Source organism: Epinephelus moara, chromosome 16 (genome assembly GCF_006386435.1).
Source record: "Epinephelus moara isolate mb chromosome 16, YSFRI_EMoa_1.0, whole genome shotgun sequence".
Classification (NCBI taxonomy): Eukaryota; Metazoa; Chordata; class Actinopteri; order Perciformes; family Serranidae; genus Epinephelus; species Epinephelus moara.
The window spans coordinates 15,881,267-15,905,642 of NC_065521.1; the positions used below are offsets into that span (position 1 = coordinate 15,881,267).

At 41.4% G+C, this 24,376-nt stretch overlaps 1 protein-coding gene across 2 annotated transcripts in view; it reads left to right on the plus strand.

Annotated features, from left to right (window-relative positions):
- mib2 (MIB E3 ubiquitin protein ligase 2) overlaps positions 1–24,376 on the plus strand; it is a 50,601-nt gene that overhangs the window by 10,794 nt on the left and 15,431 nt on the right. For both annotated transcript variants that reach the window (XM_050063869.1, XM_050063868.1), the window contains 12 exons: positions 3,831–4,229; positions 5,701–5,872; positions 13,252–13,358; positions 14,761–14,955; positions 15,348–15,490; positions 17,103–17,210; positions 17,295–17,399; positions 18,205–18,367; positions 19,005–19,138; positions 21,630–21,778; positions 22,374–22,530; positions 24,166–24,320. In XM_050063869.1, coding sequence (XP_049919826.1) covers positions 4,007–4,229; positions 5,701–5,872; positions 13,252–13,358; positions 14,761–14,955; positions 15,348–15,490; positions 17,103–17,210; positions 17,295–17,399; positions 18,205–18,367; positions 19,005–19,138; positions 21,630–21,778; positions 22,374–22,530; positions 24,166–24,320 — 1,811 coding nt within the window. In that variant the 5' untranslated portion in view covers positions 3,831–4,006. The remainder of the gene's footprint in view (positions 1–3,830; positions 4,230–5,700; positions 5,873–13,251; positions 13,359–14,760; positions 14,956–15,347; positions 15,491–17,102; positions 17,211–17,294; positions 17,400–18,204; positions 18,368–19,004; positions 19,139–21,629; positions 21,779–22,373; positions 22,531–24,165; positions 24,321–24,376) is intronic.

The following is a 24,376-nucleotide window of genomic DNA, read 5'->3' on the forward strand; positions in this document are numbered from 1 at the left end:
CCTCAATCTAGGATGCTATTGTGGGCATGCTTTACTGTGAATGTTGAAGTAAGGCTTTTTTAGTGTGTGAATCGTTGAACAAAATATTCTCCTCCCGCAGTGTGGTTTAAGTGTGGCATGTTTTAGGTCAGTTAGAGATTCATCATGATTGTATTCTCAGTTACCAGTACATCCGCTCGGCATTTCCTACATCCATCCACACCCAGAAAGCTGGGAGCTAGCCAACGTAAAAGCCATCTACTGCCTGTGAAAGCTCATCTGTTTGCATGCTAAAATGTTTAATGAATGGCTGGGTTATTATTCCAGTGCATAAAGGAGGCTAAGCTGACAGAAAATGGAGTATAAGCAGCCTGCTTTCCCTCCTTTGATCCTCTGCATCCCATATGTTTTCATGCTTAAGCAGATGCCTTTAATACCAAAATTACATTGTAATCTTGATAAGCATGCAAGTGTAATCTCAAACGCATTACAGACATCTGTCCGCCCTATTATTGAAAGGATTTTTTAACTAAACCGTGTGACTGAACTATCAGGCTTTATACTAAAAAATACTGAAGGTGGAAATTGCTAGATAAATGCTGGATATTTGGTGAGCTTAAGGCTATATTCACACAGAAGTGGACAGTCTTTAAAACTGTCTACTTCTTGAAAGTTTCCTGCCACACCAGCATTTATAGATCATTTACTAAGTTTTCACTCTCCACAGAAAAAGCTTAAGTCCTTTCCTTGTCCCTGTAATGTAGATCAATGGTGGTTGTAAACAGGGAAATGATGGATTAACAATACCATCTGCTCAGTGGAAAAGACGTATTGACTGTTTTGGCAAACATGGCACTTGATGTCAGGGTAAGCTTGTTTCTGTGACCTCAGTCTATCGCAGTAATCACTTATTTTGTGTTACAACATGGCCAGTCACATGATACTGTGCTGTTGTTCTTCTGTCTCCTGACGACTGCACAAGCAAATATGAAAAATTTGACCAAGGGTCATAAATGCTACTGGTAATTGATGGGTGGCTATAATTTCTCCAACCTACTTTAGATTGAACCAGGCCCACTTGCATATGACAAAAGCATCGATGGCTGCTTTCCCATGGAACCCATGCTCACATACATTCTTCAGTATGACAGTAGCTTGAAAATAGCAATGTGTGGCACTGAATTTGATGAATTTATTGTTTACATATCAGGTCTCAAATGAGAAAAGAATTAGCTAGCTAGTGTTACCTGTGGTCCCTTCTCACAGCTCGCCACAAGGAGACTACTTTGCCTGGAATAGAGCAGGTGACAGCTCCCAAGGCAGACCTTCAGTTAGTGGCTGTAGCAACTCCAATGCAGTCGGGGTGGTCTGGGATCAGCAAACTTTCTGTTGCTGCTGTTACACAGGTTAGACCCAGAACTGTTGCTGGCCATCAGCCTGCTGTGACTCCGGATGCTAGGGTTTGCGCTGGCCTAATTCGAGTTGCTACAGCCACTAACTGAAGGTCCATCTCCACAGCTGCTACCTGCTCTCCTCCTGGCAAAGTCATGTCCTAGAAGAGGGTTGTGAGGTGGAGGGACTGCTGGGAGCGCTGGCTGGCAAATTCTTGTGTCATTTGTGGCCTTATAAGCAGTAAATTTATCAAAAGCTCTGTATCGGTATTTCCCAAGCTATGTGGTTTCCAAGGGAACCCAGCTATCGGTGCTTTCGTCATACCAGACTGGCCTTGATTTCATCTAAAGATGGTTGAAATAACGAGAGATACCTCCCAGACTGTTGGCTTCTTCATATTGCTAAACATTGATGTACATGTTTTTAAAAAGTTTATTAGTAAATTTCTCTTTCTCTACACTACATCTCATGAGGCCTCCTAGATTGTGCTTTTCGTATGTGGTGTTAATTCACCACAGGAGCCGAAATGTGAGCCTGTCTTTAAAGTGAAAGTGACAGCAATAAGGATGTGTGCCTCTCTTTCATGAGGGATTGTGTCAGAACACTTCAGCAGACTTCCGTCCTTTCTTAAACACTATTTTAGGAAATGAGCATAAACACAGACGGACAGTCACGATGTGCATTCTGTGGGCTCCACTGTCCACTGTCCTTCAGTTTTACAAGCCTGCAGTTTTCCTTTCCTGCAACCTTACAGATATTTTTGTTGTATGATTAGACACAGAAATAGCACTGCAGTATAAACAAGGAATGCTTTAAATGTCAGCAGAGATGGAACAGTGACTGCACCAGTTTATAAAAGAATATTTCTGATCACATGTGATTAATGGATGTGATCAGATGTCTGCTGATGATCATGCCCTTCAGCAAAAACTCCTCCGTATTGCTGAGTCAAGCTGCCACATAGATGCTGCTTCCTTCCTGCGTAAGTTCTTGTTTCTAGCACCCATTCATTCAAAACACTGGAGTCATCAGTCAAGGGTGTTATTGTACGTCCATCCTTGTGACGATATTTTGACTTTTTATGTCTTTTGTAGAGTACTCTCAGAGTTCTATTTTTTTCTGTTGGTAAAATGGCTGCCGTTGTAGATGTTTGCTTTTCAATGAAGAGTTCAAACTTTTTGTCCACAACTCATGTAAAAATAGGTTTGTTTTGTTTTCTCTAGGTTATATTGTAGGCTACTCAGCTAACAAGGGTACAACTAAAACCTCATGGTTATTATTTTGAGGTTAGGTTGAAGTGTTTGTGTGTTATGGTTGACTTGAATGAAGCCCATTGAATGTCTTGCTAAGGATGCAAGTACAAGTGTGTGTGTTTGTGTGTGTCAGGTCAGGGCTTGATTAGCGCAGCGGGGCGTAGCAGTCAGTGTCCAGCTGCTCTCTCCAGAAATGTGCCATGACACACAGCAAGGCCTTCAGTGAATGATCCACCAGCAAAGAGCGAAACACTGCTCTGAAATTAATGAGACATATGGCATGTTGCTTTATGAGTCCCTCAGCAGCCACTGACAAACCTGTAGTCAGACAGCACACAGGTTGTGTTGTTTCCTTGTTGAGAGTAGTGGAATAAGCCCCAGATTTTCTGAGGCCAGAGTAAAGCTTTGACATGAACTCTAGACAAATTGGCAAGGATCTGCTCTTTATGTTTAGTATTGATAAGCTAAAAGAAGATTTAGTGCATTATAATATAGTTACATCCATTTATTTACTTGTAGTATCTTGATGTGACTTTGCTGCTGTATTTTTCTAGGTTTCTCTTGACAAAAATGTGCTCAGGTGTGAAAGTTAATCTTTATTTTGTATTGTCATACAGGCAAACCTGATGAATTAATGCAGATACCTTATGATGGACAGTGATAACAGCCAATGAGATGTGTGTGTATGTCATTGGGCATGTTCTAGTCAAACACAGGGATGATGCACCACTTTTTTTTGTGCCTCCACAGTTATTTTAAGTCTTGTACTGGGTACCCAAGCCAGAATCACTGAACAGTTCAACTCTGCCACGAGGTTATGGGCACAGAGTTGCCCAGAGACAGATATAAAGTGATTTACCATCAAAAGAAACTTTGCCATGTACTGAGGTGAGGTGGGAGTTAGCATGTTAAGCTAGCGTCGTGATTTGACCAGTTGTAAAGTTGAGTCGCTGTTGGTTATGGCTAGTTTTTGACCGAGCTATTAACTGTAGGCAGAACCGATGCCCCACTGTGGAAATTTTTATTCCTCATAGTCATTTTGGGTCTAGCACTGGTTATGCATGCCACAATCTCTGAATGGTTCACCTCTGCCAGCATTTGATACACCCATTTATCTACGTCATTTGTACTTGCAGTATCCTGCTGTGACTTAACTGCTGTATTTTTCCCAGGTTTCATTGACCTTTTATCTTCTCTTACCTCCAGTCACCCCTGATCTGTTCCCGGAAACACCCCTGGTGCCGTCCCTTCCCGCAATATCGTCGGCACGAGCCAGCTCCGTCCCTCACAAGCCCCGCAGGCGCAGCAGCAGCGGAAGTGACAGTGCTGCCAGGCCCCGGCCGTTGCGCTCAGCCCCCAGGCCAGGCCCCAGCAGAGGCAGCATGGAGGTGGGCATGCGCGTGGTGCGTGGCCTGGACTGGAAATGGGGAAACCAGGATGACGGCGAGGGCCACGTGGGCACAGTGGTGGAGATTGGGCGTCAGGGCAGCACTACTACGCCAGACAAGACAGTGGTGGTTCAGTGGGACAGCGGCACACGAACCAACTACCGCACTGGCTACCAAGGTTCCTATGACCTGCTGCTTTATGATAACGCTCAAATCGGTAAGCACTTGTGACTAGGGTTATATTAAAATACTGAGTTAACAAGAGCCGCTTCTAGTTTGAAATGCTCTTGTGCCAACATGATACCTGAATTTTAGTCTGCCAAAATGATTTTGACACATTTCACTACAACAAGCCTTTGAAGCAAGCGTTGGACACACAGTTTTGAGTCAGCGTGGACAAGACACATTTTAGTCGTTAGGTGTTTGTTGTTTTGAAGACTTATTTTCGGTTTTATGTACTCCATTTCACATGCCTGCTCTTGCTGTCGGGGTCATGAGAATTTGAGACCTTAAAATGTGGTCGATGGGTAGACAACATGGAGAGCTTTCCCTTAAAGGGATTGTCTGGATCTTTTGAAGTTGGGTTGTATGAGATACTGATCCATAGTCAGTGTATTACATACAGTAGATGTCAGTAGGCATGCCCCCAGTTTGAAGAAGCAGGTTGTAGTCCAATATGGAAAGCTAAACAATGAACCAGAGGGAAGACCAAGCCAGCGTTAGAACGGCAGCTTCCCCGATCAGTCAGCCAAAATTACTGGTTTTGTCAATAGAGTCTGGTGGCTCTGAAGAGAGCATAGAGGGGGAACTGAAGCCGTCAAGAGCTTCCCTGTCAAAATGGGCTGTCAGATAGAAAGGTAAAGCAGTAAAAATGCACTTAATATAGCATACACTTAAACTATTATGGAATTTTTTTAGGTGGACTTTTTTTAGGAGGCTAAAATACCTCTTGCTACTGACCCCCATCCACTACAATACATTGCTTAATTCTGTGTCAGTACTCCTGCTGCTTCTCCAAATTGGGGGCATGCAGACAGACATCTACTGTATGTAATACACTGGCTATGTATAAGTACCTCATACAACCCCATTTCAAAAATATCTGAACTATCCCTTTAATATGATCAGACATTATCATTGGTCTCTGTAGAGTTTCACGGCCACATGGTCATTATCAGCACAAATTATCTCATTTTAAAACACACACACACACACACACACACACACACACACACACACACACACACACAGAGCCTCCACAAAGCCCATTTTGACAAGGCATGGTACAGTAAAGGCTATCTCTCATCATTAGCCATCCAGCTATACTCGGGACCTAAATGACACATACACAATAATGCAGGACTCATTAGCATTTTGCTCCATTTAAAGCGACATTTTTCTGCCTCAGAAGCTTGCCCTTCAATTAATGGAGCGAAAGAGGAGAAGAGATGAGCTAAGGGGGTGGGGGTATTTTTGTCATGATGTTTGTGCCTCAGTTCTCCCACATCTCATAATATGAGCCACTGTGATAAGTAACATGGGTAAGGAGATGACATATGCCTTGAATTCTTCAGTGACTCGTAAGGGACACGCATAGTTTAGTGCTTGCATTTTACAATAGAAACCTCAGACATATTGAATTTATAACCCCACTCACCTTTCTTCATTCACTTCTCCTTCCCCTGCAGGCGTGCGTCACTCCAACATCATCTGTGACAGCTGCAAGAAGCATGGCATCATGGGAATGCGGTGGAAATGCAAGGTGTGCTTCGACTATGACCTGTGCACCCAGTGTTACATGAACAACAAGCACGACCTGAGCCACGCTTTCGAGCGTTACGAGACGGCACATTCCCAGCCGTGAGTACTGCACTGCCACTTCCCCAGCACAATTGATCCTCATTTAAATTCTAATTATGGTGTCGTCCCTTACAATGTCTCTGTTCGACTAGCTTGCTCTGTTCAGATCCAGTTCCACTCATAGGAGGTAAGACCTCATTAGTGTTGTTTCCTCCAATTAACTTTCATTAGCCGGGTGTCTGTCTACAGGCCAACAGGGCTTTTACAGCAATATCATCAGGTTTTCCACTTTTGTACACGTCTGCTTGGTTTTGCTAAGCCTCTAACTGTAAACTTATATATTTCCTGGCTGTGGTCAGGATCTCTTCTCAGTTACCTGGCCAGATGTTACCACGTTTATTTCCAAACGACTGCATTTTTAAATAAATGGCTAGCCTTGAGTCAACTTGGGCAAACCACACTTGGCCTCGCTGTGGACGAATGTTTAGTGAGCTGATTCCAAGTGTCCTACGTATCCAGATTAACTGGAGTGAGTTCTCCCTTCAGAATCCACTCTTCTGCATCAGTTCACAGTAAAGCTCCAAAGTGCTTCAGGCACTGTCTGAATGTCAGCTGGATGGCCTGTTCTCATTTTAACGAGGTGATATGTATGACCCAGATTTGTTCTATAGTTTAGCCTGGTCCAGGTCCAACACAGCTTCATTTATTTTCCCGTGCCTGCTGTCCAATGAATGGCACAAATAATGGCGAGACCCAAAACTTGTTACTCATTAGCTTCGATTTGGTTGAATCTTCTAGTTAGATATTTGTTGCAGGAGTAGTAGTGGTTATTATTTTTTTCTTTTGCAGTTTGCAGATCATGAGTTGACCCAGTCAGAATGAGCCAAAGCTTTATATCCATTAAAGCCATTACATGTAGGACTTGGGAATTTCTGACTGACTCTGGGCACGGCAACCGCAAAATTTTAACACATCATTAAATTGGTTTTGACCTGATCATGACTTGAAATGCATTATCTTGCTGTCTTTGTTGTCACTTCCTGCTATTATTTTCTGTGTTCACTAACTAAATACTAGAAACATCTTTGCTGAAGTCATTTTGTATTTACGATGGGTCCACACTTATTTATAGACCATTGCAACTGTGATGGTTGAGGTGGAAATGGAGCTGCACACCAATTACAGATTCGGGCTTTAAGTGAAACCCGGCCTGCCATTATCATTTAGCATTCTGACAATAGTTGGAATCTCATTTCGTCTCCCATCTCAGTTTCTCTTCACAAGTATTGATCTGTCATTGAGGGCCAACTGTTTGGCTCAGCAGTGTCCTTCATTAAGGTGTTGTTTTTTTGTTGTTGGAACAAACACCTTTATGTGACCCTCCAAGCAGGTCAAAACAGGTCACTGCCTTCCATCTGTGGACCCTGCATAAAAGCTTGCGCAGTCATTTTTCATTACATTGATTTTTCTTTTTTTTTTTTAAATGTTAGTGAGTATAATTAATTCTAAGAATTTACAGTATAGTACACACTTGCAGTTTTAGGATATCTTAAAGTAAGCTGTCAGTTGATTGAAAGAAGAACAGATGTTTGATAATTGTTGACATTGGTTAAAAAGGATACTGTGTTTAGCAACCTGCTCTTGTGGATAAATGTGTCAAGCATCCACATCTTTAATCTGAGCTATTTAAATTTTACAGTAATCCAAACCAACTTTGGTGTGTAACATCAGAGGGAGACAAAGATAAACCTTGAAAAATAGAAAAAAGTCAGATGCAATACAGTACTTTTTCTTGGGTTGAGGCACTTTTATGTAAGTGTAACCATTTACATGTGCAATGTTATGTAGCGTGTTAATACCACAGCCCATACTGTTCTGTGGACTCAGTCCCACTGTAAGAATTTGCTGTTGTTTAGTAGTAGTATACCGTAAGAATCCTTTTATATCTTATGTGTGTGACATTGGTTGAGTTTGCATTGGAAGCACAAGTCTCCCTAGTGTAGTGGTCAGAGCACTCGTCTTGCATGCGGAAGGTTTAGGGTTCAAATCCTGCTGGAGTCAGTGTCACCAATAGCCATGCGTTCGCAAGAGGTTCCCACTCCCGAATCAGACGGGATCAGATTAAGTCCTCAATGAAGACGTGTCTCAAGCCCATCGTAAATGGGAGGTTCCAGATGGAAAAACAAAAAAAAAGTTGCAGTTACACGGTGCTTTTTTTGTTTTTTGGCAAGCACAAGCTAATTTAAACGGATCACTTCAAATTGAAAATAATTAAAACCCTATGAATGATTGACATTTATAATGAATATATGTACAACTCAAAAGATTAAGTATTAAAGACTATTGTAGGATATCTTCAGTGCCACATTTCTTAAATGGATGAATATTACTGGTATCCCTGTATTAGTTTGACCAATCTGAATGATATCGAGAAAATGAAGCTCCGTTAAAGACGTTTGTCTGCAGCGCTTCTGAATGGACTGACGTCACCGATAACACACAGGGCCTGTCTCAGTCATTGCTCTCAGGGAGATTATTTTTATGTAATCTGAAACATGAATGGTATATTGATGTACGTAAGTGGCAGAAAAGACTGTGACTCAGCTGAGGTCATTCAGCCAGCCATGTCTGTATAGTATTATGTATCATGTATTTATGACTCTTAAGGCAGTGTTTAGGATGATGGTTTGCTGTGCGTCATTGATTAGTCTAGATACATAATTTCCATATTTGGTAAATGACAGCAGTGTCCTTTAGATGGTCTAATTTATGATTTGCCCTGTTTATCAGTCATAGCTTGTTCTGCTTGAGTCAGTATTCCAATCATTTTAGTTTTTAATCACTTTAGCTTCTCCAGTCTGTGTCCTATTTGCAATTATACACCCTCTGGAGGTGACATTAAATTAATTTTCAGTTTTTAAAAAACATATTTTGAAGTTTTACATATTAATGAACAAATTGAGTTATACACTTTGGTGTTATATTGGATTGAATTTTAATCTACAGGCTCATCTTTTATTGAAACTGCAGACTTAAATTGAGTTGTAACTACAAATACTGTAAAAGAAACAAACAAAAAAAAAACCACTGTAAAAAATATTCTCGTCTCTAACATCCTCTGCAGTCATAATAAATGATGCAACTTTTACTAGTGTTAAGCAGCTAACTTGTAATACATGATAAGAAAGAAGCTCATGCCAGTGACAGGTTGGAAATGTACAACAACATTTTTTTGCCAACACATGACCTTAGGGTATTAAGTTGTTGTGAGCTGTAAATTCACTACTTCCAAGCAGAAGGCAGAAGATAATGTTATCTTGGCAAACCCTCTCTTCCTCTGGGCAGCTGCTGCCATCTCACTCAGACTCAGCCTGGGTCTGGTTCTGGGTCTGCAGCTTCCTGTATAGGATAGTAGCCTGTAAGCAAGAAGAACTCACTCTGCAATTAAATATGGAGGACGAAATCCCCAGAAGTACACTGCACACTGACTGACAAAAACAACAAAAAAGGAAGTTTTCAAACTCAAAGGCTTAAAATGAGAAGAAACATTGATCCTCGTCTGTACATTTTGGATCAAATATTAGTTTTTACATTTTATAATTAGTCATTGTTCAGTGTTGAGCTTGTCTGGTAGTGATGAACATGAATGTCTACAGATTGTGCAGCGCAACCAAGGGAAATAAATCAGAAGAGAGATTTTTGATCAGTTTAAGTCATTGCTCATCATATTAACATGAAATGATCCATTGATAACATTCAGTCTTTTCCTTCTTCCTTCATTCTTTTATCAAAGACATCTTTGCAAAATCTCAGTGAAAAAGAAGTTGTGATTGTCACCCAGCAGTGGGACAGAGTGTACATGTGGGAGAACATCACATGAAAGTCACTTCTTTTCTTGTCAGATGAATGAAATAGAAGAACACTCTGCAGTATGTGGTGCTAAGCACACAGTGCTTCTTTATTTCCAGACCACACTGACCCATATTTCACTGACAGCATTTCAAAAGACTAATTTATAATCTGGCAGTCATGGGACACATTTGATATTTGCCTGGAAAGGCAAATTTAGCTTGGTTTCATAATGAGTGGGGCTTCTTGTTGTGCCAGCAGTGATTTATGTAAGGAGACTGGGGTTTGGGCTAAGCATAGTTAAGAGGGACTCCTTTCATGTGGACCAAACATGTGCGAGGGTTTAATGATGATTTAAGCAGAGTGGATCTATTTGTAGTTCACTGTAGGCAGAACCTTTATTGGTGGTCGGAGGGGACAATGGGAAGCTGTCAGCACTCTAAACCACTGCAGCTCATGATACTCGTTCTGCACCATCACAAATTCGGTGTGTGACCTGAGCCGGATGTACTGTACATGAGTGTCCCATTGTAATTACAACAGATTTAACTGGATTAGCATGCTGCATTCTCACGGCAGCATATGCGTGAACCATATGTTTACGAGGAGATGGTTGGTATGCAGCTGGTTAATCGGCTCTTCAACACACACAAACAAACAACACACGCAGATCCAGGGAACATATCCGGTCAACTCAATGCCTAATCCTTCCCTTGCACATCAAGCTACACCGCTCCACCTGACCTCCTCAATTCATGTGGGGCAGTAGTAGTTCCATTAAAGGCACAAAGCCCACGAGAGGCCTGCAGAGTTTTCCAGTGCTTTCTCTGTTTACGAGCCAGAATTGCCTGAAATTTCCACCTGAATTGGGTTCTAGTTGGCCTACTGGAATTTCTATGCTCATTTCTTTCTGAAATGTATGTATGTCCATCCCAAAGCTGCTGTCCTCTTCAGCATTTTTGAAAAGGGTTTTAGTCAGTGTGCGACATTAATTATTTCATCCACTGGTCAAATGGCTATTGAATATTTACATTTTACCAGCTCAATAGATTGCCATTGTTTTTTGGCTGCTGACTGAATTAAATTTATCAGCCACTTTCATATTTTACCAGCAGCTGACTGGTGGATGATGTAAATTTTGTACCCTGGTTTCAGTGCTTTGATAGATGTGTTGACTAAAGCAAGGTTGTTGGACGTAAGACGATGTACAGTGTGTTTTGAAAGATGTATCCAATTAAACTAAGTCTGCTCCTGCCTGAATTTGTGTTTCTGCAGTAAAAATACCACAAGAACATTACAGTGGGTACAGTAAATGCAAGCAGTGCTGGCATTTTAAACCAGGGCCATCTTACTTTAAAGTGAAAGCACTAAGCCATCATGCCACCCACAACTGGTATTATTATACCAACTCATAGCCTCACTGTATTTTTCTGACTGTCACCAATTTGATGTGGTTTCTAATTTACTGCATTTATTCCAAACAGTAAAACTAACCCTTGTCTGACTGTTGACCCAGCCGTTGTGTCAGTAGGTGTAGGTCTGTTGTCCTGATCCTGTCTGGGAGCAGAGGTGACATTTGGCTGAGCAGGATTAGAAAGCTTGATCCCTGGAAAGAGCTGTTGTCTTTCTCGGAGAAGCAACACTGAGGATCTTTTCAGTCAGTCCTTCAAGTCTAAACTAAATCAGCTTTGTGTCATCAGGAAATTGGCACAGGTTGCTACATTCTCTCCGTGACCCTTAACACTACAAGTTCAATAAGTCTATTACTATAACCAATATTGTTGTTACCATTTATAGCCCGAATTCCTCGAAAAACACAGCAACACATTAATTTTTTGCATTGAAGCAATGCAGAAGAATGTGTTTGTACAGATCCTGTCTAATATATGTACAGCACTTCTCAGCGTTTGTTTATGTATACAAATATAAATAGATACGGGCATTTACATTTTCAAGCACATACATGCTCTGTGCTTTGCCCTGGCATGGCCTGCTTTCTGATAGCTCTGCTGTCCAGGGATTAGGCTCAAAGCTCTGTTTACAGATGCACTCTTCTCAGCACAGACCTGTCCAAGCCCAGTCCCACGCTGAGATTTACTGTTAGTTGGCTCTAAGAGCCAAATGTACTGCTGTTTCCTGCTACAGCGCCCAGGAACCTGGAAAATCTGGCCTGTGACAGGGGATGAAGTTATCCTAGGCTAACTTTAAGCAAAACCCTGGAGCTAGAGAAACATGCGGGAGCAGCAAAGCCTCTATGAGGCTCCCTGAGGACGACAGCTCTCTCAAGGCTCTTTTTCTTTTGATCACACTGGATTTTATATGACTTTGAGTCTATCCAAAAAGCTGTTTGGTTTAAATGGAAGCTGGGGTTTGATCTCGTCAAGAAAGTATGGGAATAGGCAGCTCGTTTGCGCCAAGATCTGATCAAATCTTTACCATAAGGTATGTCAGATTTTGAGGCTATGACCGTCTCACCTGAGTGTCTGAATCTGTGTTTGCAATTGAGGCTGTTGGTCCATGTTAGATAGTAGAGTGCTTAGACTGATGTCTGTGGCTGTGCGTGTGTTGTTTTGATGCTATTAGAAAAAGACTTTGTCCAGAATAGGGTCTATCCTGCTTATCTCTTGAACACTTGTGGAAGAATCTCCACACAATAGATGTTGCTCGTCAATCAATTTGAAGTCGTTTGTAAGGCAGAGGACACACATGCTGTATATGTAATGAGCACAGGATGACATGAGACAGGTAGCACTGTACTAATAAAAAAGTAAGGTTGATTCACTTTTTGAAACCTTTTTTAAAAAAAAAAGTTTTTGTAGGTATTTATGAAGTAGGAAGTGCATTCAGCATGTTAGGATACACATTTTGTATTTTGATGAGAAACGCTAAATGTAAACAGAAACAAGCTTGTCTATGAGAAAACCCCACAAGGTACCTTTTTAGTCAGTTGAAAGATTAAAGCAGCTTTTTTTGTTTTCAAGTCAGTATACAGTAGACATTTTCTTTGATATATGAACAGGTAAAGTTTTATTAAGGTGTCCTCCTCATACAGTATGTGTGTTCCTCAGTAAAGCCTGTAGGTGGCAAGGGAATAATCTGTTGAATGTTGTTTGTCCGTAGAAGACTTTTTGTTGGTGGGTTTTGCTTGACAACAGCATTTTGTTAAAGCTGATTTATGATTTAAACACCAAATTTATGTGGGTTTTGCAGCAAATATAGCCTGTGTCCTATAAATAGGTTGTTGTTTCCTTGATGATTTGCATATCATAAGCTTGTCATGATTAACTGATTATCAATCAGTAACATGGTTGACAAATATAAACCTTATTATCTGGAATCTCTAATCAAGACAAATTTAAAATGAAGCAAATGTATTTGCTCATAAATATTGTGATACTGCATCATTTCTGTGTTTTTTTTGGCCTTTGTGGGAATGTATCTGTCTTGGCTGGTCACAGATTTAAAGCTGGGGTTTTAATATACATACTTGACCAAAGTTTGTATTAGGAAATTTCATATGAAGTCCAAACATAGTCTTAAATGGTCCATAGAGCAGTTTGTTCAGCTGTGTCTCCATGCTCTTATCACAGAGTGAGCTTGGCACCGAGGCAGAACCTCCCGCGGATCATCCTCAAAGGAATCTTCCAAGGGGTTAAAGTGGTTCGTGGACCTGACTGGGATTGGGGCAACCAAGACGGTGAGTGGTGTGTGTGGGGGGACTGTTCTTAACCACTAACTTGGTGCTGCCAGCTCAGCAGGCCCCCTACCTTCTTAAAGCATGGAACGGTACCTCTTCAAAGCGTTTCACCATCCACAACCCATAATAACGTTCTAACCTCACGTCTCATTAACCCGCAAAATGTCGTGTTAGTATGTGTCTGTGTGCATTTATATTGCCAGTGACTCATCTGTCTGTTCCACAGATGTGCCTGTCTGTGAGTCTCTTTACAGACTCCTTGTTCCATAACATTTTTCTTCTTTGTTTTTTTCATTTTCCAGCCCTGTGTAGTGGCATAAACTGAAAAGCCCCTTCACTTAGAATATGGTTTCTGTTGCAAGTTTTGAGAAAGTAGAGAATGGAGATGGTGTTTTTGTGGCTTACGTGATTGCAGTTTTACATTTTGTGACAAACACCGAGTCTACACTAATGCTGTTTTGAAAAATGTGCCCTCCTTCAGAAACAGACAGCCCACACTGGCTGATGTATGAAATAGTTTGAATAATAATTGAAAGCAATCTTCTACATTAGTGGGATTAATTAAAGCCCTTGAATGTTTCCTTGAGGGAAAGATGAAATGTTAATACATCTTTATGTTTCCTGGTCTGGGGTCATCGTTGTCTCTGAGAATAGCAACGCTCCGTTTTCTGGGCTAGAGCGTATGACTCAAAATGTCCTTTTGGTGTCTTTGAAATCAATGCCCTGGGGTTTGGTTAAGTCACTCATCAGGCTTAAATGGTGTATGCGGTGAGCACATACAGGAAGCTCTGAGCATGCTCAGAAACCTCCAGCCCACCATGTCGTTTCACGGGTCACTGGTTAAGCTGGTGTGGTTAGGCATTGAGGCAGCTTGATGACTTTAATGGCTTAACAAGAGTTTATTTACATCATAAAATCTGATGTCAAGATCTGAGACCATGTTGTGAAATATGTTTTTTTGTTTTTTTTAATTGTGACACTTATTTTTTACTGTGATGTTTCTGTGTTTGAATCAAGAAGGGGGAGCTGTGTTTTGCCAGGTGTTTAATTAATGGAGAAACCATTAAGGACTGAGCTGGCTCTAGAAAATGGAAGTGAATGACACTTGTCAGCTTATGTCTGTACAGGGAAAATGTTTCTCACACACCTCTGTGTCTGTCATCTCATTTGTCTCGTGTACATTGTTCTTGTCAAATTTTACCATGGATGATTACATGTCTACTCTGATGTTCACACATTTTTCTCCTCATCAAAACACACCAAACTCTTGTTCCTTTTATCTAACGACTTTTCTTTCTTTAGTGAGCTGATTTTTCTTTCATGCTTTTATCTCGCCCCTTCTCCCACACACTGATGCATTATTGTTTCTTGCATATTTGTGTGTGTATTTATGTGTGTGTAGGCGGGGAGGGTAAGGTTGGGAAGGTAGTGGACATTCGCGGCTGGGATACAGAGTCTGGTCGCAGCGTGGCCAGCGTCACCTGGTCTAATGGCACCACCAATGTGTACCGAATGGGCCACAAGGGCAAGGTAGACCTCAAATATGTGTCTGACGGCCAAGGAGGCTTTTACTACAAAGACCATCTACCAAAGCTAGGTAAGACAAATAGATTCCTGTTTCAAAGTATGCTCTAAATCATTTATTTCTCAGTTGTTTTAGAGGGTAAAGCAGTATGTTTGACAGGTATTGGCCTTCATAAAAAATAATTTTTGGTATATTATGTCACTACTTACTGATAAGTGAAGGTCAGCCCTCCACCTCATCCTCAACCTATGAAACTAATTTGTGTGGTGTAGGAATTGGTAATCAAAAACAAACTGGGTATAATTGTAATGTTTTATGGTATTTTTGCATGACATCTCTAAACATTACAGATGTAAATATGAATGTCTGTAGACAACAGACATGCTGACTTAAAGCCCAATCTGTTACTGGTGTTTGCTTGGAAAAACCCTCATAAGTCTCCAACATAACACCTGTCCATCTAGGAGAGCACGCAGAGCTGCAGCGCCAGGAGAGTGCTGATGGCCACTCCTTCCAGCAGGGCGACAAGGTCAAATGTCTCTTGGAGGTGGACATCCTGCGACAGATGCAGGAGGGCCATGGAGGGTGGAACCCCAAAATGGCTGAGGTAATAAAGTCTTCCATTCTGCAAGAAAGACCAGTCACACAATTCAAGACATATTAAAGGAGCTATATACGATATTCAGACCATTAATATAGCAGCAAACACGTACTTGCTATGTAAAGATATAGTGGTGTAATGGTGTTCTGAGCAGAGAATGAAGTCACGCTACCTCTGTGTGTTATAATCCGAATTTTTATGTTCTTTGTTGTGGTACATGGTCCAGCTGTGCATGCATGTTAGTGCTTGTCAGTCCAGTGTGTGTATTCCACTGGCTAGCTAATTGCTGGGTGGCGGCAGCCTGGAAGCATAGCCCTCACCCCCTGATTCCCCCCTGGTTAACACTGTGAGCTCTGTTATCACTTTTGGCGTTGTTAGCAAGAGAGAGAGAGAGAGAGAGAGAGAGAGAGAGAGATGCAGCAAAGAGCTGCAGTTTAGAATAAAATCTGCGGCCGCTGCAGCAAGGACATAGCCTATGTACATGGGGCACCTGCTCTACCAGGTGAGCTACTCAGCACCCCAGCACAAACCCTTTTTACACAGAGATCGAGCTATAAGGCCACTATGAAGTCCCTTCTTTATGTCTTTTTTTGCATTTTTACATAGAACTAAACAACAGCAGCAGCATCATGCCGCTCCAGTGTGTGATTTTAGACAGCATGCTGACATCGAAGAAGCAAATGAGGTGTGACAGGTGTGACATGTAACACAACATCATTGACCTCTTATGTGACATATAACATAAGCGTCGACAGCACTTTCTAAACAATAACAATGGCATAGCATGGCAATGACAATCATTGACCATGCCTGTTTTATGGTGGCTGATCTTGTCCTCTGCTCGAAGGATAAGGAGCTCATGGACCTCATTGTTTTCCCAATTTGCAATCATTTTAAGCCACTGTTCTTCTTTGAGTTGCTGCTAACTGCTACTAGCTACTTTTTCAATCTCCTGGTGGTTGGACTCATGCATAACACGTTGTCAAAATGTCACACCTGTGCCACCCATGATCCTGTCCTGCTGGTTGTCCAGTTTATACAGACATCATTTCGGCTCTGTTACTACATCCAGTGGTAGCTTAAAGGTGAGACATTTCATGATCGTACCTTATATACAGCATGGCGAGGCAGAAAAATGGCATGAAATTCCCTCCCTGAAGAGGCAGTGTAAAAGGGGCTACTGTTAGCAGCTGGCTCAGCCACCTCCATGTTGAGAGCCATGTGCAGACAACCTCTGAATCACAGATACATTCTGACTATCGTGTAGAGCTCCTTTAAAAACAGACAGCTTTACATAACTCGTTGTTGTGTTCCTGGAGAAGTACAAAGTGAACTTCAAATGTTTTTTTCCAACAAGTTACACTGATGCCATTGTACTTTGAACCTACTATGTACTCTTTATGTTTTAGAAAAACATGGCCTTACAACCAAAACAAACATGTCTCTTGAGCCCCGCATACAGAATGTTTATGTAAGTGGCTCAGATGGACATTAGCGTGCAACAGAGTGAAAGGAAACAGAGCGTCCAACTCTCAAACCACAGCTGCTAAAGGGAACATTAAGGTCACAGCATTGCAGAGGGAGAACCCTGGGTGACACAGCCTATTTGTGTTCTCAGTACATTTGCCGGATTGGGACTGTTCATAGAATCACTGACCGAGGAGATGTCAGAGTCCAGTACAGCAACAACATCCGCTGGACTTTCCATCCTGGGGCTCTCACCAAGGTACTGAGATACAGATAAGTTTCTGGATGCTTCATCTGATTGTAAGATCTTTTGATAACAATTTGTCCATCTTTCTCCCACTAGGTGAACACATTTGGAGTTGGCGAGCTAGTAAGAGTATTGGAGGACATCGAGAGTGTGAAGAGACTGCAGGCTGGCCATGGAGAGTGGACAGACAGCATGGCTCCTGTATGCTTATTTAGCCTGATAATAGATGGTAGCCTGATAGTCCTAACTTTTCATGGTATTATAGCATTAGGTATAAAGGCTGAATTGATGCCATACTGTGGCAGAGGTGTGGACTCGAGTCACATGACTTGCTCCTGAGTCAGACTTGTGTCATAATTCTTTCAACTAAGGTCTTGATGACTTTTGAGTTGATTTGACATATTAAAAAAAAGACTTGTTACTTGACTTTGACTTTCACACAAATGACTCATGACCTAATTTGGACTTAATCCCTTTGACTAAGAATGACTGTCCGATGATTTATTTACTCTATTTATTTACTCTTACCAAAAGAGAGAGACATTATTTAAAATGTCGTTAGATTTGTTGAATGGTGGATAATAACTTGTTTAGGACCTTCAGCAAAGTTTTCAAGTCTTGTCGTGAGACTTGCTAAACAATGACATTGTCTCACCTCTGTATTCTGGCTTCAGGTTACCCCGTGTCTGTGTGCACAATGTTAACTGTGTTCCTGGTAAAGTAAAGCCTTTATTTGGCAGACCTCCCTCTGAATTAAAAGTGACCTACTTCCTAAAGATTGGGTGTACATCAGGAAGCAATCGAGCATAGAGTCGCTTCCTTGAATTCGGCCTGCTTATTTACCTAAATTAAAAAGGCAAAAAATTAATTCTCTATAAAACACGAATAGTTCTGCTAATTATTTACTTATTTGTCCCTGTCAACCTTCTGCCTTGTTTTTTACCCGTCTAAAACACTTTCTCCCTGACCTATACTACATCCACCTTACTTGCTCTTTCTTTCCTAGGTGCTTGGCCAGGCCGGGAAGGTGTTGAAAGTATACGCGGATGGTGATCTACGGGTGGCGTTTGGAGGACAGACGTGGACGTTCAACCCAGCATGCCTCTCTGCTCAGACCGTGGAGGTGGACGCCAACCTCATGACAGCCGAGAACCCCAACGAATCTGGAAGTAAGGCCTCTGCCGGGACGAGGGGACTCATCTCAAACACTCCAGCTCCAGCTTTACCTTCTGCATGCATTCATTCATCCTCCCCTGCCCTCTTTCCAGCTCTGCTTCTGCCATGCCTGCTTTCACATCCAGGCTTTAACTGTGGCATTCATGTCCACAGTCACGCATGCTATTTTTTTAGCAATATGTGTACGGGGTGTCATTTCTTGAAATGTTCTTCTCTATAGCATGTCACGATCCTGCATGTTGACAGGGAGAAGCTTTGGCAGCACAGCGGACATTTGTCATCATCAGTCTCTCAGTCATGACTGAATCTGTTCTGTGCATGTGTTCACCTCAGCGGATGGGGGCTTGTGTGACTTTGTTAATGTGTGTGTGGTCAGATTGCACTGCATGAAGGGGCATTTTCACTCATTCATGTGGTTTGCTTTAACCTCAGCTTTGACAAACCCATTAACCTATTTGTTTGCTATTTTAGCTCTCTGGAAGGCTTTGCAACACAATTTCTAATCACACTGGACTCATTAAGCTGAACAAATCCCTTTTGTCTCTCTTGTCTGTCCCCTTTTCACTACCTTTTCCTTCACTCCTTCTCTCCCTTCACCCCCCCTCTCCATCCATCTATGTCTCTGTTCAGGTACTGTCATCTCAGTGTTGGAGAAGCTGCTGTCTCAGTCCACAGAGCAGGACAATCCCAGCCGGCTGGTCATTGAGGCAGCACACGGCAGTGCCAACAAAGTGCGAGAGTTGGTGCAGAAGTACCCTGACAAGGTTAGTGCAGCACTCCTTCTCTTTGCTGCAGTCCACTGCCCGTTCCAAGAGCTCTTTCCACCATGACACCAAGACTGGGGGTGGGGGATTTAAGGGCCAGAGTGACTTAGTGAACCAGATAAGGCAAAGGACACATTATCCACAGTCTGTCCGATGAAGCTAATGACTCTGGATTATCCAAATTATCACACACCACTTTAAAATCTCTCAAAACTATCCACTCTCTGCTATTGTGCTACAACACAGCATGGGAGCAGAGCATTTTTGTTCCCACTCCTCCTTGTAGTGAATATAGTACTGTATATGTAGCAAACATGGTTTAGACAATATGTGGCTCTCTCATTAACACAAATGTGAATGGGATCTAACAAGGATAACAGTGTCTGCTAAGAAATGATAAAAGTAATTCTCATAGTTTAATTTGCTTGTTTGATCAAGGTGGTCTAAGACCGATTATCAAAATCAAAGGCAGAACAGCGAGAGAGTGACTTGTGACTGTCAACCCTCAAATGACCATTTGTTAATGAATTACCTGTCCCATGTTACGGTGAATTCATGAAGAAAACGTGCGTGCCTCTACCGTGAAAGAAGAAGAATCCAAAAACAGAGAAAATTCTTGATGAATGGAAGTCATAGGTGACCACATTTAACAACAGTAAAACTATATCAAAACATTTGTTCACAAACACAACTCATACAGTATAATCCATGTCTCATTCATCCAGTGGTATGCTCAGCACTTCCCAAACAGACTTCTCTTTATGACGGGGAACTGAACTGAAACTTATCTATGCTCTCTTCAGAGCCAGACTCTATTGACAGAAACAGTAAATTTGCCTTGCTGAACATGGCAGCTGCTGGTCTATCGCTGCTTAGATCAGGGAGGTTGTTTGTGTTAATGTGTGACTGTGGTGTTTTAAAGGGTACGTTTGGATTCACCAAAGTCACATAATAACACAAACAGACTAACTTAAGTATGCTGCTACATGAAGATGTAAAAATGATTAATAATTTTTGTATGTCACTCCTGTAAAAGAGATTTTTGTCTCAGTGAGGCACAATAAAATCAAGTTAGAATTGATGTCCTAACAGATAGAGATTTGTCATTTTATTGAATTTAAACAGATTGTACAAGTGCAGGTGCATATGATTTTGTAATGTAGTATGGTCAATTTTCTGGAAATTTTAAGGAGAGGATAAACAAAGTAACGTATTTGTTTTTGCTCATTATAATGAAATAAATACCTATTAAGGTGTTTTATCACATTGATCAGAAAAATGCCAATCCAATGCAGCCATAAAACAGTCCTGGTAAGTGATTTCCAATCTCAGCCCATCAGCTATCGGACGATGATAGGCATCAAGGGGCAGTGGCCAATACTTGAAGAGATTCAGTATAGCCGGGCCAAGACTTCCTCTTCTGTGTGCTGGTCATATTAGATAATCTCTATAAACAAACATCTGCATATGAATGTAGATAAATTAGTAAAAAGCTAATGAAAAGGTTCTTTTTTTTTTTTCAGACGATAGCCGATGGGTTCCATGATTGCAATCCGGCAAACGCGTTACGCTTCCATTGCTCTCCACACGGGCTGTTTACCTGCCACTCAAACGTGATTGGTCACTACTGCTCAGACTGCAAACAAACCACAAACACAAGACCAGAATGCTTCTGATACCAAAACTTTATCTCGTTGCCCATAGATTCTAATATCTGTTTGTAGAGATTAGTTCATTTGCAACTCACCGTGGTCTAAAACAGTCAGAGATATTAAAGAATTTATACCTCGGGTAGAAATAGTAAGATCTCCATCAATTAATAAATCTCTTTTGTTTTACAATATATACCCTCATATTAACTATAGTCATTAGACCAAAGTAGTTAATTGTTTTTCACTGACAACTTTTGCAGAGCTCTGGTCTGACAGTCTTAAAAACACAAAATTTTAAATAAAAATGGAAAACCAAACAACTTTAGTGAACCAGGGTAGTTGATCCAGATTCAGCAAGAGTAAAGTTACATTTGCAGTTTAAACTCAATGTTAATTTAGCTAAAATGAATTGGGTCAGCCTACAAGTATGATAATTTTCCTAAAATAATTACTACTTTACTTAAATTGCTATGACCTAATGTTGGTTTACATTGTTTACATTGCAACACATGCTATAACTGACTTGACATAGGACTTACGCATATATATTATATAATGTTTAGTATTATATGAGATGTAATTGTTTTTTAAACTTAGCAAGAAAAGTAATAACTCGAACAAGTAAATTAAAGTAAATTCAAAGTACACTTGTTTTGTTCTCGGCTATATATCTACTCTGTGATGACTACACTGCTTATTAGGATTATGTATCAAGTGTGTGACGAACATGGTTGTTATTCATGCTCAGCTTATTTCCAGTCAGTCTATGTTCAGCTCTCTTAGTGTCCAGGCCACCATCGGCTCTAATGTATCTTCAACCACGTTTGTGTTTTCGGCAGGTGGATATAAAGAACCAGGGCAAGACTGCACTGCAGGTCGCCGCTCACCAAGGCCACATGGAGGTGGTGAAGGCCTTGCTGCAGGCCAACAGCTCCATCGAGGTCAAGGATGAAGACGGAGACACGGCATTGCACTACACTGCCTTCGGGTAAGAGGGACGCACACAGTTTTTCTGCATGCATTTAAGTGAATAAAACTGCCAAGTTATCACACACACACACACACACACACACATGGAGCTTGGGTTCATGACAAGATGCAACTCTGCTTCCTGAGACTGACAGATGTACAGTAGAGCTTGCCTGTCTCCTTCCTTGTTTCCTTGTAATGTGATAATCCATTCGCAGAAGCGACAGCATTAAAGTGTTTCCTAATCAGCCAGCTCTATCTCCTCCTCTCACCACAGTAACACGTACTCAGGAAGTCAGCATTTAACAAAATCTCCTCAGGAATTTCAACTTGTGGAAAATAACTTTGTTGGCTTGCAGCAGTGGTACATCAGGCAAACAAAATGGCAGGGTTTAAAAAGGATGACAGTGGTGTAATTTAGCATGCAACCCTTGAGCTTTGTGTATCTCCCTCTGGGTTTTCAGAACAAGCATTCCAGAAGAGATTTTACTTGGAATTGGAGTTGGAAAATCTTAATTGAAAGCATGGTTGTTGAATCACTCGATGGAAATCGATGGTGGTGAGGATTAATGTGTGTATTTGTCTTTTTCTGTCTATGGTTTCTTGCGGTTTAGTAACCAGGCAGAGATCACACGGCTGCTGTTGAGCAAGGGGGCAAATGTCAACCTCCTGAACAACTCCATGTGCACGGCGCTTCACATTGCTGTCAACAAGGGCTTCACCGACGTGGTGCGAGTGCTGACAGAACATTCGGCTGACGTCAATCTCCAGGTAAGAGGGCCGAGGTTGCCCAATACCTCAGGTTGGCCTTTGATTAAAATGTGTGGCCCTACAAACCCCAGTAACGATTTTGTGTGTTTAATTTCTTTATCATTTTTTTTGTTGTTTTTCCACTCCTTATTTAACTACCTTAACTGATACTGATTGATTTTGTGGCATGAAAAAGCAAGTGAAAACAGCGCTGGTGTAGTTTTAGTACCATTGAACACCTTTGGTTTTGTAGACATAGAATGATAAGCTGGTTGCTTACATTTTTGTTCTGTGTGATAAGAGAGTGCAGTTCTTTTGAGAAAAGATTGGCACAGTCCTTCCAATTCATGGTTTGGCCTTAGTTTTGAAAATCATGAATGAATGTACTTGACTTAAAGAAAATCTATGCTAAATGTAACCACCATATGTGTATTTTAAAAGTATTTTTAAGTAAATGGTGCCTATCAATAGGGATGCACAATAATATCAGCATGTCATCGGTATCAGCAGATAAAGGCATTAAAATGAAATATGGCATTGGCCCAAAATTAACATTTCTGCCAATATGACAGGCCGATAAGATGATGCTTTAATTATGAGACTTTTGTCTCAGGGAACACATCATCCAAGCCTTGTTACAGTAGGATGAATTTCACAATTTTGCTTGAAAATGTTACATAAAAATAAACATGGCATGTCTCACTTGTAATCTAAGTTGATGTAGTTTTCTTATTTTGCCCAGTGAATGTATACATTTAGATAAGCATGGTAAGAGTAGGAATTATCACATGTTAATTCCACTACAGGAGAGACTTGATGTTCTTTGCAATTAGGTGGAAAAATTGTGCATGTACAGCACTGGCAATCAGCCAAATGAGTTAGAAAACATTGGGATACTGGCCAAAAACCTAGTGTCGTGCATCCCTACCTACCAACCCTTATCATGCCCCTCTCTGGCTCGATCACTGGTCAGGAGCTCATGACTCAGTGAGCAGCCATCACTGGCCAGTGGTCGAGCACTGAGCGAGCATCTGGGTAGCCAGTAAGTGAGCTTCTCTGGCAGTGTCAGTTATTTGCTGAACACATGTCACGTCTCGCACACTGCTCTTCCAAGCAGTTGTAAACACACAAATACAAACATTTATGGTGTTTGACTGTGACCCTGCTGCACGTCAGCCCTCGGCCTTATTAAGGCAATTGAGTGTCTCTTTTAGGGCATTTTCCACACTGTCTAACATGCCTGCAACCAGGCCCCATATTCACTAACAGCATTCATTTTGTGCTTGAGTAGTATGGCTACTCAGCTAAAAACATGAAGAATCTTCCCACGTTTTTTTTTTGTTCGTGGTGACATACAATCAGAATGAACTGCAGCATCCATCACACTACTAATGTAGACACAAAATCTGTATGTGTAGTGTAGATTTCAGGATTAAAACAAATCTAGCAAACCAAATCATGTCATGGTTGCAGACAGGATATTTCCCCTACGAAGACTCAGTTGCCATTCTAACAAATTTTTACGGTATTTTGCTGTTGTGTCTCAACACGCCTCAAAAAGAGGCCCAAAAACCTGTAGTTCGAGTTGAGTTCCAATATGTGCAACAGCCTCACTCACTGTGCCACTTTAAAATACAATCTCCCTCTCCCACTCAGGATTCATACGGGGACACACCGCTCCATGACGCCATTGCTAAAGATTTCCGCAATATCATCGAGATCCTGGTCTTGGTGCCCAACATTGACTTCACACAGCAGAACCACAGAGGCTTCAACCTGCTGCACCACGCTGCCCTCAAAGGAAACAAACTGTGAGTTGAGATCATATCCGCACTTTCTGCAAGTACATTTTTAATGCTTGGTCGTA